The following is a 14,635-nucleotide window of genomic DNA, read 5'->3' as shown; positions in this document are numbered from 1 at the left end:
ACTTGTGTGGACTCTGCTCGCCTCTTGCCTAGATTACTTCGGTAGCCTCCTGCTTGGTCTCTCCGGCTTCCTTCATACCAGTCGCAGCACGGTAGCCAGTGTTCCTCTTGGCATCTGCGTCGGATCGCACCACTCTACCCGAGGCGCCCAAGGACTTTGTCTCTTCCCAGGGTGAAAGCCGAGTGCTTACTGTGGCTGGCTTCCCCCAGCCCTCTTCCTCAGACCTTGTCCTGCATCCTTTGCCCACTGGCCTCCCCGCGCTGCTGCTGACATACCACGGACTATGGGCTTGCTGCCTGGGGGGCCCTTTCCTCCACCATCCTGATGCTCATGGTGCATCGGGAGAACACCCAAACGTGCAAAAAAGGTCTGGAAGATCACCTGGGATCCCACTACACAGAAGAAGGGCATAGTTGTTCCGTCTCCTTCTCTGTGTGTGGATACGTGTGTACCCCTGTGCTCACATGTACCTGTGTGAGTCCCGTCAACGGTGCTCTCGTTTTAAAGGCATCTGTACTGCACGTACAGATTGTTTCACCAGATTCTTTCACTGAACACCATGATCAGGATTTCCACGTCAGTAAATTAGTTCCACACAACAGTCTTGAGGGCTGCGTGCGATGTGGGCAGACACGTTACGATGCGTGTAACCCAGCTGCTACTATAAATAGTTCTGCACTGAACCTCCTTGTTGCTCAGTCCTTGTGAGTTCTTTAATCATTTCTAAAGACGAATGTCTTGGAATTTAATCTCTGGTTTCAGAATTGTACTTTCTTTAAACTATTTTTATTTGTGCTGCCAAATTGCCCTTCAAAAAGGTTGTATCGACTTGCCCTCCTAACAGTAGGATATGTGAGTGCCTTCATATCTAAGTTTTTGCCAGCTCCCCATCATGTGCATAGACCGTATGTGTTTTTTATTTTATTTTTTATGTTTAATTTTTTAGATAGTATGTATTTTTTAATACCTAACTTTTTACCACATGTTCTAATAAGCAATTTACTGCCTTATAAATTTTTATTTAAGAAGTAAAGCTTGGAATCACTGAACTATGTACTTAAAAAGGGTTAGGATGCTATGTGTTATACTATGTGCATTTTATTACAGGTACTTAAAAAAGGAAATAGGCTTTGACAAATAGTGGCATTTCATAGTAATGTGAACATACGTGGGGGCGAGTGGTGGGAGGGAAAGATAGCTTCTTTGACGTTTGCTGTTGTTGCTGTGTGTTGTTGACTCTAAAATGATTTTTGTGATTTTATTATGCAGGCCAAAACACTAAGAAAGCTGATCCAACAGACATTTAGACAGTTTGCCAACCTTAATAGAGAAGAAAGTATTTTGAAGTTCTTTGAGATCCTCTCCCCAGTGTACAGATTTGATAAAGAATGCTTCAAGTGTGCTCTGGGTGTAAGTATGGGGACATGGGAAAGGTGGACTGGGTTTCATTTCTCTTGCTTTTTCTTATCCATGTATGTCTAAATTTCCGATCGAAATTTGATTGGTCACATTTTTAACAACATGAAAATACTTGTCATTTTACAGTGGGGGAAAATGGAAAAAGAAAATATATCAGTGTGAGGATGAACTCATCCTTTTTTAAAAGCATGCCTGTGTTGATAATTAGATTTGTTTATTCCAGCCCAGTGATCCATTGATTAACTGTTCTCTCTGGGCTAGTTTACCTGTTCAAATAATCTTTCCAAAGAAACCATTAGCTTCAGACCCACCAGATCCTGGATCGGTGAAGTTACAGGTACTTCGTAGTGCTTGGTTGGATAGATGAATCGCAAGCTAAGCCAGCCCCCCCACCCCGCCTCCACCCCCACCTTGGTCCTTTAATGTGTCCATGTTTTCATCTAAAATATTTCTTTTTTCTTCTGGGACCTTTGTTATTACCTGTTTTACCCTTCAAAAGTCAAGCTGGATTATTTCGGTGGAACTGGCAATTGGCCCAGAAGAAGGAATCAGTTACCTCACGGACAAGGGCTGCAACGTAAGTGTGCTTTGGTGACGTCTCGGGACTGCCTTGCACTGACACTCCTCACACTGGACCTTATTGCAGACAAAGATGAATCCTGCCCCTTCCCAGTCTCTAGCCCCCACCCTGAGAGGGGCCGCTGTCCTGAGTTCTGTATCATTGATGAACTCTTTAGTAAATGCTGCGGGGTCAGCTGGGCATTCACAGAGAAAAAGCAGGGTTTCTGACCCCGTCACACATCGTAACAAAACCCATTCCGGATGGAGTATTGAGCTACATGTGAAAGACAAATGGTAAAAGTCGTAGAGGAGAACATAGGGGAATAACTCTGTAAATTTGGGGTAGGCAGAGATTCCTTACACAGGACTTACAACGTGCTAACTCTGAAAGACAATTCTGATAAATTAGAGTACATTGAAATCAAAAGATGGTAGAAAGGCAAGCCAGATATTTGCATTAGTATTTTTGACAATAGACTCCTACGCCAGGATAAAGACTGGCAGTAGATCATTAAGTAAAGGGCAGACGACCCAAGAGGATATCCAAATAGTCTAGAGATAAACGAGAAGGTGTTGGGCCTTGGAGTCACCAGATACGCGCACTGTGGTGCTACTGCATGTCTGCTGGGATGGCTAAAATGAGAAGGAGACGGAATACCAAATGTTGACAAGAGTGTGGCCCAGTGGGAGCTTTTCTACGCTGATGGTAAGAGCAGCCTTTGGACTGGCCTCTTCAGGACAGTGTGGTGTTATCTATTTTCACCACTTACAGGTTGTTGTGGTCATAGCCTTTAGGTTTCATTTGCGGTGTCCTATATTTTCTTGCAATGTTGTCTCTGTCCTTTTCACATGTGCGTCTTTAACCCACCTGGAATCCACCTAGGGTCCTCAGGTGAGGTCACAGGTAGAGCCCTGACCGTGGTCAAGAGCGACAGGCTCTGGAGGACGTGGCCACGGTTTCCACCTTGATTCATGCTCCGTGCTGGCCTTTGACTTTGGGCCCGTCCCTCCACAGTTGGCTTGTGTTTCCTTGCTGGTAAAATGGCCGTAATAATTTCAACCACCTAATGGGGTTGGGAAGATAATTAAATAATGAGCTCAGTCATGGCCTCACACAAAGGACTCACGTAGCAATTTGGGGGTCACCACTGTTACGTCATTGCTGTTGTCAGCAAGGTGCATCAGTCATGTAATCTTTTACTGCCTGCGGTGCACCTCGGGGTCTTCTGTTCGGGGACCCTGTCCAGTTGTATCTTTCTGATTCTGCTCCATGCAGCACAAAAAAATCTTGTCTTTTCTTTTTAGTATATGAACTGCCGAAGTGAGCACAATCTGGACTTTTGTTTTTTGTATTGACTTTATAAGGACATTAAGGGATATTAAAAGGTATAATGATTTATTTCATCAGGTGAATTAGGGTCTTTTTATGATTTTACGTCCTGAGATATTTGAAGCCAGAATGGGAATTGCATGTTTTTCAGGTGAGGTAGCCTGGGTCTGCGTGGCCCCTGCTGCCCCTCAGCGACAGGCGTGCCAGCGCCCCTCCCGCCCTTCCCACAGCTGTACCGCTGCTCAGGGTGTCCACTTCTTGTCGCCTGTGGTAACTCGCGTTCTGTAAGCGTGTCCTCTGCCTCCCGCGTTTTCAGGTTGTCACCATGGAGCTGTATTTCGGGGTTCTCTCGTCATCTTTCTGGTGACTTCAGTCTTGCACCTGGTGTCACGCCCCCACGCATCTTTGGGGGTTTGGCTCTCACAGACGTGCGGACGGCTTGTCTGTTGTAGCGGCCCTTCATAGGCAAGCTCAGAAATCAGGGTCACAGCGTTGCTGTTCCTTTTCCTTCGTGTCGGCATTGATCTTGGCAGACCCCCTTTCCCAATCTTGTTTGCTTGTTTTTAGCCTTTCTCCTATTGTTCCCTTTGGGTGTTTCTTTCCAGTATATTCTCATTTACTTTGGAGGCCATTCAACTTTTAATGTCTTATCAGTGTTGGTAGATGGTGTTCTCCTTTTGCTGTATTTCTGTACAGCTTGAAGTTTTATTTCTTTCATCATAGCATTATTTAGGAGGATGTTAAATTTCGAGTAGCTCTGCGGGTTTGGGTCTCACTGTTATCATTTCTAATGTTACTGGCCAAAGAGCAGAGAACAGGTTTTTTACATGTTAATTGTTGTGAATGTGTTCCGGTCTTCTTTATAGGCAAAGATATGGTTGATTTTTATCAATGTTCTAGGAAAAAATGTCTATTTTTCTCTGAGACTATGAGGATCTCTGTCCTCTGAAAAAGTTGCTGGTTGTATAAAGTAGACGGAAACTAGGATGGTGGCGGTCAGGGTAGAGCTCCGGAAGTCCCTATAAAATCCGTCCTGCTTGCATTTCTGCCTGCCACTCCCGCCCTCCCGTCCTGCGCCTTCCATGGGTGAACGTCATGCTTCTGGTAAGACCACCCCTGGCTGTGTAGCGACCCCCATGTCTCTTCTGCTGTCTTTCCTGCACCAGTAGATGCTTCCAATCTACTGGGCCATTCCCTTTAGCATAGAAAAATGTCATCCTAAAAATGTTGTCCCTCAAACCCAGCCCACGTTTCCTCTCTCCTTTATTGCAAAAGTGCTTGGCACGTGGCCATTGAGCACCTGGTGACGCATGGCTGCTCCAAGCCGAGCTGATCTAAGTGCACTGCCTGGGTTCCTCCCATTCTCTCTTCCGCCCCTGCCGGCACCGCGGCACCCGCCCAGCCTCCGCCAGGGGGGATGGTGACCCTCATGCAGCGGGGCCCACTTGGTACTTCTGAGTCCTTATCTACTTCACCTGATTGCTGGGTCGTCTTATTCTCCAGCACTGCTCAGTACAAGTATGATGCAAGCTGCCTACGGACTTTTCAATGTTCTAGTAACCACATTTTAAAAGGTAAAAATGAATTTTAATAATATATCTTATGTATCCCAGTATATCCAAGATAGCATCATTTCAAGGTATCATCCATATAAAAGTTATGGAGATATTTTATATTGCTTTTATTATAGTGAGTCTTTGAAATTGCATGCATTCTGCATTTCCATCATACCTCAGTTTGGACCAGCCACGAACCACCAGGTGCTCCGTAGCTACACGTGGCTTCCTGCTACTGTACCAGACAGCACAGCTCTGCAGGCGCCTCTGCGCACACTTTCCCTCTCTTTGGGCCCATGAGGACTACTTTTGTGCCTTGTCTGGAGTGTTGCATTGGCAAGTTTGCATGTGTATTTGTGTAGCTGCTTGGTGCTGGGCGGTGAGCCGGAAGCCAGGGCCCAGCGCAGAGTGAAATCCATATGGCTGGCTTCATGGGGCCCAAGGCCCACTCTTCGTTCTCAGTGAGACTTGTTCTGAGGCCTCATCATTTCCTCCTGCCCCTCCCCAAAGTAGATATAGTTTTAGACAGTATCCTCAGTTGCTTTGTTGTGGTCCTTATCACAGTTGTGATTATATGCTCCCTTGTGGGATTGTTTATGTCTGGATTTACGTCATCCTTGTTCACTGCTGTATTCCTGGTACCTAGAACAGAGCCCAGCTCCTCATAAGTTCTCAGAGTCATTCATTCACTCCCCCAGGTACCAGGCACGGCCCTCCTTGCTTGCGAGAAGTGGTAGACAGGATGGGTGCCCACCACTAGGCCACCCTCATGGCGCTTTTAGTCTGTTTGTGAGAACGACTATAAGAAAGAAGATAAGCAACAGAAATAATCTAGTCATGAGAGAGGGCTGCAGTAGGGTGGTGTGAGAGTGTCTGGTGTCCCATTTACAGTGGTGGTCAGTGTTGGCCCCTCCCAACCCTGTCTTCTTTTAGCAGATATTTTTTAAGAGCCTTTGCTAACTTGAAATAAAATCACAGAATATGCTTTGCACATAGAATTCCGTAAGTTTATTTCAGTATGTCCATACACAGCACAGAGACAGGCGGACGTTACAGGAGAGTCAGAGCTGGGTACTGAGCATGTTCATCTGAGAGAGGGCCCCCGGAAGTCCTCCCTTACAAGTAGTATAGAAAAGTGACAAGGGGAAGTTATGCGACTGACCTTGGGGTCCTGTCAGAATGAGGCAGAAACACAGTAGCTTAAAAGAAGAAGAAGAAGAAGAATATAATAATATCCATGACTTAAATTTCTCATGGTACTTTGGATTATAAGATGGCGATAAGAGGAATATTTTAATATAATCATTTAATGAGACTGGTTGAGATGTCCCTTATTTCATGCATCACCAGCTTAATAACATTTGATTCCTGGTCTGGTAGAAGGAGCCCCATGTCCTTTGTTACAGACGTGTGTGCATGGGGTCAGCAGCTCAAATACCAAACAAGCACTGCCCTCCCTAATGTCATTTTCCAAAATGGTGAGCAACTCATCATAGCATTCCAAAGATAGCAAAGTCAGTATTCCCTAAATTATACAGAAGTTGTGTTCCTGGAAAATTCAGTGCAGAGCATACTTTGTATTTTAAAAAAGACCTGGGTTCTAGAATCAGATTTCTTACCAACATGAATACACACCAGGACACTTGAAAGCCATTCAGGACATAGGACAGTTTTCGTTGTGAGGGAATTTCCTGTGTGTTATATCACGTCTCACAGCCCTGGTCGCCATTTATCTCTCTCATTATTCAGCCAACCAAAAACAACCCTCTGGGGCATGATTCTGCCCCGGAAAGACTAGAGTGCTTCCGATCAAGACAAGCTCATGATGAGAAATTAGGTCCAAGAGGCAGGCAGAGGACAGACCGGGTGGGTGTTTGCTTCCTTTTGCTGGCATCGTACCTGTTGAAGCAGGGGGCTGTCAGACCTGACTTACACTGTAAAGTACCTCCCTGGCTTCCAGGTAGGACAGGCACAGATCGAGGGAAATAGCTGCAGGGTTGATGCTTAACAGGGTACCAATGGTGATTGCGCTGCAGTGGTAGCTGGCTGGGTGGAAGGAAAACGCACAGACTCCGGGTGTGGAGCTGGGCTGGGTGTGGGAGAGGAAAGAGAGGAGCCGGTGATAATGCCTCCGTTTTTTGGCTCAGGAACAGGGTTGACTGGCTGGTGATGCCTCTTGCTGCACTGGGGAGGCTTGGAGGAGGAGCAGGTGTTAAAGGCAGATCCTGTGACTGTGCTGTGCACAGTCTGTCCCCGACGTCCCAAGCCCACAGAGAGTCATGTAGGTGGTTGGGTATATGTCCCAGTTCAGGGCTGGAGACGGTACTTGCACGATGGGGCTGGATGGTATTTGCTGGGCCACCACAGCTCAGGAGAAGGATGGGACCCAGTACAGAGTCCTGTGGCCCTCGATCATTTAGAGATGGAATAGAGGAGAAGCCAAAGGAACTGTGGAAGACAGAGAGGTAGGAGGGAGCACCACGTGGGCAGACGGCACAGAGGTGGAGAGAGGAGAGTGGGCAAGGGGCTGTGCTGCCTGCAGCTTGGACGTCTTAGAATGGGAAAGTGGGGGGCGCCTGGGTGGCACAGCGGTTAAGCGTCTGCCTTCGGCTCAGGGCGTGATCCCAGCGTTATGGGATCGAGCCCCACATCAGGCTCCTCCGCTATGAGCCTGCTTCTTCCTCTCCCAATCCCCCTGCTTGTGTTCCCTCTCTCGCTGGCTGTCTCTATCTCTGTCGAATAAATAAATAAAATCTTTAAAAAAAAAAAAAGAATGGGAAAGTGGAGGGCTGCCTCTGGGCTCCCGTCTGAAGGCCTCACGGAGCACACCTGTGCCTGAAAGCAAAGCTATAAAAATGTGCTGATGTGAAGGGAAGCTTGCTTGCTTGCTTGCTTGCTTGCTTGCTTGCTTTTTTTTTTTTTTTAAGATTTTATTTATTTGAGAGAGAGAGTGCATGAGCTCAAGCCGGGGGGAGGGACAGAGGGAGAAGCAAACTCCCCGCCAAGCAGGGAGCCCTACACGAGGCTCGATCCCAGGACCCCAGGATTGTGACCTGAGTGGAAGGCAGACGCTTCACCGACTGAGCCACCCAGGCGCCCCTACGAGTCACTTTCTGAACCGTAATTCCAGCTCCGTCCCAGTGGCAGAATCTGGGCTGAGTGGAACCCTTGGTAGGAGAGGCCAATCCTCATGACATTGTAAGAGAAAGAGGCTATAATCGGGGTAATTGTTGTGAATAAATGTGTAGGAATCATCACAGCGAAGTGATCATTGTCATGAAATGCTAGAAGGATAAGGGACAAATGGGCTTTTTTTTTTTTTGTCTTCATAAGAAGAAAAGAGTTGATTCTAGTTGGAGAAATGAAGTCTCCCTTGGCATGTCTTTTTGGGAAGGGTCCTTTGGACACCTGCCAACTCCCTAGCCCCGTTACACTCAGAGACTTGCTTTAGTTCAGGGTGCACTGGGAGTGCACACGCGCCCCTCTCTCCATGGGAACGGGAGCAGGTTTCACATGTGGTTCCCCCCAAGGCCAGTGAGTGAGTCAAGTCCAGGACTTTATTCTGCTTCCTTCCTTCTCTGGGACCTGTGACTCACCCGTCCAGCCCTGACAGGTGGAGTGCTCATGCTTGGCCATCAGGCACATTCCTCACCTGGCGGTTCCAGGACTGCTCCTAAGGAGGAGAAACCCCCCTGCGGGCTGATGGACCAGCAGCCTCTCCCCCAGACGCAGTCATCAGCAGGAGGTCCTCGGGAGAGTGGGATGGGGTGGGCACCGCGAGAGAGTCACGCAGTACCTGACAGGAGGCTTTATCTGGGGTCCCAAGTGGTTGCTTCTTCTCTCCCAAGCCCACACATCTGGCCGACTTCAATCAAGTGCAGACCATTCAGTATTCGAACAGCGAAGACAAGGACAGGAAGGGGATGCTGCAGCTGAAAATCGCCGGCGCCCCCGAGGTAAGGATGCCGTTGTCGTGGGTCGTCGGAATCCCACTTTCTCGTCTGTGGTGAGGTTCTGTTTCCAGTAGTAATGAGTACGTGCCCCCAAGAGTAGAGCAGGTGACAGATGGTAAAGTCGGTCAGGAGCATTCTTGTTGACGGTTGAAGATCTTGTGAACTACTGCGAACACACAGGTACCTCCCGTGAGCGGCGTCATTTCCCAGAGTGCTGCGCGTGGCGGTCCCTGGGCCGGGTCCCCTGCTAGCCGTACCTCCGCTGCTGCAGCTCCTGCCGGAGGGTCGCCCGCTGCTCTGACGCTTAGCACGGGAGCCAGGAGGGACACGGTCATCCTCAGAACCCAGCGAAAGAAGTTCTTTGAGATACTTTGTCCCCATTGTACAGCTGAGGAAGCCGAGCGCCTCCCAGAGCCCACGTTTTTAATCCGCATGCAGCGTGGCCCAGTCAGGATAGGGCATCATCTGGCCAGTACTGCATCAGGTGGCCCTCTCTGAGAGACAGGCAGAGAACGCTCACGTGTGGAGCAGTCGGAAGGCCTGCTGGCCCGGGCGGCTGTGCTTGCAGCACACAGGACCCCTGTCGTCTGCTCCACGCGGTGCACGGGGCGCTTTGCTGGCGGCAGCCTTTTCTCAGATGGGGTTTATCTGCCACGCTCCTCACTTGTTCTTTCTGCCTTGGGAGTGGTGACATTTCTGAGGCTCTAGGAAGTCCATTTGATTCTCAGAGGTGAATAAATGAAACCCTAAAATATGGAAACTATTGCCAGTTAAAATTTCCCGACAGCATCTCCGTAACAGTCTCGCTCAGCATCACCACTGTCAGAACTCCGCCCCCGCCCCGTCCCCCGGAACATGTAGGTCAGCGCAGGGCAGGTGTGGTGTTCTTGGACCAGGAGAGTGAGGAATACTGCTCGGGTTAGGGCATCCCTGTGTCTGGAAGGAAAATACACCTCTGATCATCTCCCAGATAATCTTTAATGATAAATCTTTAGGCAGTTTATCAAATTTGCAGATTTGATGGTGAAAAAAGTGATTTCTGACCTCTTAGGCAAAATGTGCTGTGCATGCTAAAAATAATGAGATTTTTAGTAACTTTCTTTAATGCTAGAAAAATTATGATGGATAATTGATAAAAATTTACTCTATGTTTAATTTCTAAAATAGGCCATACTTGAAATATACTGATTCTTTAAATTCTTCCCTTAATTAGATGTGCCAGAGGGGCCACTCTGAAGGGAAATATTTTTTTTTTGCCTCCTTTAGTTCTAGAAAATGAATCTCAGTTTAAGTGATTTTTCTGTTTTTGTCTGGGTCGCCTTCTGTCACATATTCTAGGAATAACGTCCTTAAATATCAAACTTCCTTTTTCACGCCAACCTTATGACAAATCTGTGTCGCTGTCACTCTTCTCTGTTTCCAAGTGTATCTAGAGATCTGATGTCATAGCGCAGCTGCCCCTTTGATGATTGCAAAGAACAATAACGCCTCTCTCTTGGTCTTTTCCCCTTTTAGCCTCTGACAGTGACAGCGCCGTCCCTAACCATCGCCGAGAATATGGCTGACTTGATAGATGGGTACTGCCGGCTGGTGAACGGGGCCACACAGTCTTTTATCATCAGACCCCAGAAAGGTGAGGTCCTGCTTCTGCTTGAGCAGTCCCACTGGGAGCTGTTAGGCGCGCTCACCCCAATAGCCTCTGCTTCTTCTTTTAGATGACTCTGCAGGCCAAACGACTAATTCAGCCCAGTATATCTGTATTCTTGGTTTTCCGGAGAAGTGGGGCAATGTGCAGCCTGTGAGCCGGGTTTGAATAGAAGAGCTTTGGGGAACCAGTGTTGGTGTTCAGGCTGCTGGGTTCGGGCAACACACGAGTGCTTTCTAGGCTGCTGTCAGTGTTTGTAGATAAATTTTTGGGATTATGTTCTGGATTGTTATATTTTTTTTCAGGTCTCCTTTGTAACTCATGTGAAATAAAGTATCTTTCTGTTTTTTCTTATAGATCTCAAAAGCTTAGAGCAAAGAACAATATTAGTTCTAAGGCTTGCTGTAAAATCCATGATTAAAATGAATAATTGTCCTAGAAACAAGGCTGTTATCACTTCAGAAGTGATGTGAGGTTCTTGCAAGGCAGTAAGAAGGGTTGTTTCAGAAGGTTTGGATTTCTGAAATAGTCACAGAATGTTCCAGCAGGATAATAGCGTAGTGGTAGCAGGAAAAATCTGGGCTTTAGCAATGTATCCGTTTGTATGTTCAAATCGCAAGTCCTCTGTGCTGCCATCTGTAAATTGCTTGACCTTTCTGTGCCTCGGTTCTCTATAACACACAATGAGTGGCACCTATCTTTGGTTTCGGGAGGATGAATGACTTCATTAATGTGGAAGGCTTGGAACTGTGTCTGGCAGATGCATTGGCCATAAATGTTAGCGTTGTTTCCATGGCTGCTGCTAGCTGCAGTGCGATCCTGACATCCTATGAGAACCTGGACTCTGACCGTCCTCATCTGTAAAGAATGACACCTGCTTTATGGTGTGGTAGGTGGGTCCACAGGGGGGCCCACAAAGCAGCCACCTCTGTGGCAGGTAGACACAGGTTCCCTTGCAGCCCTCGCCTCCGTGACCAGGACCATCACAGAAAAGTAGTGCTGAGGGGCCGAGTGCTGTGTGTCCAGGTACGTGGCCCGGAGAGGAGATAGGAAAGTAGACGATGACGTCCTGAACTCCTGGTAAAGACCCTGCAGAAAGCCCGGCCTGCCAGCCACCAGTGCCCTGTGCTGACAGAGCGGTTGGAGGGAGCAGTCGGGGTGGGGGGCAGTGTGAAGCAGAGGAATCATTGGAACCTTTGTGTGAAAGTTAGTGTCATGATGTGCTCTGAATACAACAGCTAAAGCCACAGCCAGAAGGCCAGTACGTGTGTGGATCCTGGGAGACGACTCATCTAGTAAAAATCTTTATGATACTGTGATCACACCAGTAAAACCTATTAATTTTTTTTCTAATAGAGTGTATATTTAGATTTATAGTAGTTTTCTTTGTATGAAATATAGAAATGAAGTTGCTTTTAGAAAGTTCTAAAAGCCTGCTCTGTTAAAACTCGTACAGACATAAACTCTTGATTTTTCATTTTGTGGTTTAAGCAGAGGTAACGTACCTTGCAAATATTATTTAAATGTTTTGGGAAAATTCCTTTCCATGAAGATAGTATTTTGTGACAGTGTTCAATGTGACATATTGCCTGTCTCCTTTTTAGTAAATAATTTTAAAAATTTTACCCTAATTTACCAAATGTTCTTTATCAGTTTGTACACACACAAAAATAACATTCAGACATTAAGCATTAAATAAGCCAGCCATTCCGTGTTTGAAACTCAACACCTTCCTGTGTTGGTTTTTAATTGGCTTTTTTTTCTCCTTAGGGATAAACATTTTGATATCACATCTTGTGAACTGAGATGCATTAAGTTCTTCATGCATATGACAAGAGCACAAGTGAAAACGCTTCTCATAAAATCCTAGTAGGGCGCTGGCTCTTAGCAATTTTACGTTGTCCTTACAGAATGTGATACTAGACTCGATAATTTACCTTAGTCTCAATCCTCGCATGTTCATTTATTACACAACTATTTTATAATGGATACCTAAAGTGGAGATGTACTGCCTAATGGAAATAATACTTTAAATCAAACATTTTTAATGGATTATAGTAAAAAATATATGTGGACAAGAGCACATGAGCATTTTTTAATTTAGATTTTTTTGAAATTTCTAATAAATTTAGAACATGTTTCTGCAATCCAGTGCCCCATTTTCCTGGCAGCATGCTTTTAATAATGCTTCTCTGTGCACCCATGTGTCTCCTCTAGACTGTAAACTGTTTAATGGTGAGCAGCGTGTCCATGTTGACGTGCACAACAGAGACACAGTCCTAAGTGATCTGTAGGTCAGACTTGTGAGCTGTGAGCGTGCTCAGACGCACTTGGTTAGTTCTGTGATTCACCACAATTACTCTGCACGTACAAAGTGTGGGTGGAAAACATAATTAGAGCCACAAGCAAGATATCCTGAACCGAGTTCCATCAGAGTTGCTAAAAGACCTTGGCCCTTACTGTAGGGCGTTAGCTAGCCTATGCCTCACCCACAAGAAAGCTCAGTGGCAGTTTTTCAATTTTAGTAAAATTCTCCTCAGAGGAAAGAATGATGCAAATTAACACAGGGTCATAATTTCCTCATTCCTCAGAAGATTTCCTGTATGCGGGATGATGATAAGCCTGTACCTGGGAGGGAGGGGATGTGTGCTTCTAAGATGTCACGACCCAGAGTGTAGCAAGAACAGAATTGACAGGGTTGGTTATGTAAACATGAAAGCACTTCTGTTAGTAAAAGAAACATTTTTTAAAGCTGAGATACAGGAGGGAAAACATCTGTGACACAGACAACAAAGAATTACAATCTCTTTCTCGTGTGTTCTTCCAGCTCATTAAGACAAGCCAGTATGAAAATAGGCTCCTTGTAGAGGAGTGGACCCGCAGATGTGCAGTAAGCATTGGACACCAGCAGTGACAGATGCGTTTTCTGGTTTTAGTTTGGTGATGTGACTCATCTTCCATTTCATCCTTGGCAGGGCTTGGAAGATGTGCTCTCATGCTTGGTTGGTGTCCGTGTAAGTTGTTGGAGGCCCGTGTAGCGGTGGCACCCCGCCCGTTGTCCACCTCCGAGAAATCCTCTTGCAGAATCAGACAGACACGGGATGTTCACTCTGCAGTGTTTCTAGTAGCTCAAGACCAGAAACAGCCTAAGTGGCCACACGGTGGGAAGCAATCCCTACCTCATAGATACTCCGCACCTGTGAAAAACCATGAGAGGGCGCTGTTTTCGTGCTAAAAGCCTACACGTGCGCGTGCGCACACACATAAATGTAGCCAAACATCTGTGTGTGTGTGTGTGTGTGTGTGTGTGTGTGTGTGTGTGTGTTCGCCAGTGTAAGAGGAGCCTGGAAATCTGGGCAGCTAAGTGACCGACTGTGGACCGGGAGTACTCCCAGGGAGGTGGAGATGTGTCGAAGCGGGGGAGGAGCCTTCGGCATTTCCACTCCTTTCTACAGTATGCGCCTTTATGATTCAGATTTGTTACAGGGAATCTGCATTGTTTAATTTAAAAAACAGATAAAAACTTTTATTCAAAAATTAAAAGTCAAATACAAAGATTAATACAGAGATACACCCTTATTCCTAAAGGATTTATTCCGCGGAATAAGATATCTACATTGGGAATGACACAGGAAGTCATACGTTAGGCATTCAGCTTATAAATTTAAAGGAATGTTAAAAATTAACACCCAGAACCAGGCATTTTAGTTGGTGAGTACTGGGTTTTTATAACACTGCTGCTACTAGTGTGTGGTGCCGTTTTACTCCGTGATCTGTAACTTGCTTCCTGAAAGTGTACCCTCAAGGTACTTCCGTTGTTAATCAGCTCATTTACAGCCTTCTTCCTGCTCCTGCCCAGCTGCTTAGGAAGTCTATTAACCAAGTGTTTATGAACTGGTCTCTTTTTCTCTCCAAGGAAGGAGACACCGCAACAAAGAGTGCAGACAGCTAGTGGCCACACTGATGGGTCACGGGCAAGGCCATTACTAATGGACAGTGGTGGGTGTAATTGGAGCATTCATGGGTGGTCAACTAATGATAGGATTTTCTCGTAACTCCACACTTGGCCTTTGTGGTGTCACATGGTTATTTTGCTTGAAATGTGGACGTCAGAAAGTCAGAGTGAGGCAGTGCGGATGGAACTGTGGCAGTGTACTGGGTACCACACGGT

General features: G+C 46.5%; 1 protein-coding gene across 2 annotated transcripts in view; it reads left to right on the top strand.

The window, feature by feature from the left end:
• The window catches only part of PTK2 (protein tyrosine kinase 2), a 265,380-nt gene that overhangs the window by 151,467 nt on the left and 99,278 nt on the right, over nucleotides 1-14,635 (top strand). For both annotated transcript variants that reach the window (XM_040626121.1, XM_040626116.1), the window contains 4 exons: nucleotides 1,270-1,410; nucleotides 1,919-1,996; nucleotides 8,715-8,822; nucleotides 10,335-10,452. In XM_040626121.1, coding sequence (XP_040482055.1) covers nucleotides 1,270-1,410; nucleotides 1,919-1,996; nucleotides 8,715-8,822; nucleotides 10,335-10,452 — 445 coding nt within the window. The remainder of the gene's footprint in view (nucleotides 1-1,269; nucleotides 1,411-1,918; nucleotides 1,997-8,714; nucleotides 8,823-10,334; nucleotides 10,453-14,635) is intronic.

The sequence above is a fragment of the Ursus maritimus genome, unplaced genomic scaffold, assembly GCF_017311325.1.
Source record: "Ursus maritimus isolate PB19 unplaced genomic scaffold, ASM1731132v1 scaffold_9, whole genome shotgun sequence".
Lineage (NCBI taxonomy): Eukaryota > Metazoa > Chordata > Mammalia > Carnivora > Ursidae > Ursus > Ursus maritimus.
Note: the sequence above shows the minus strand (reverse complement) of the source record. Positions and strands in the feature narration are given on the sequence as shown.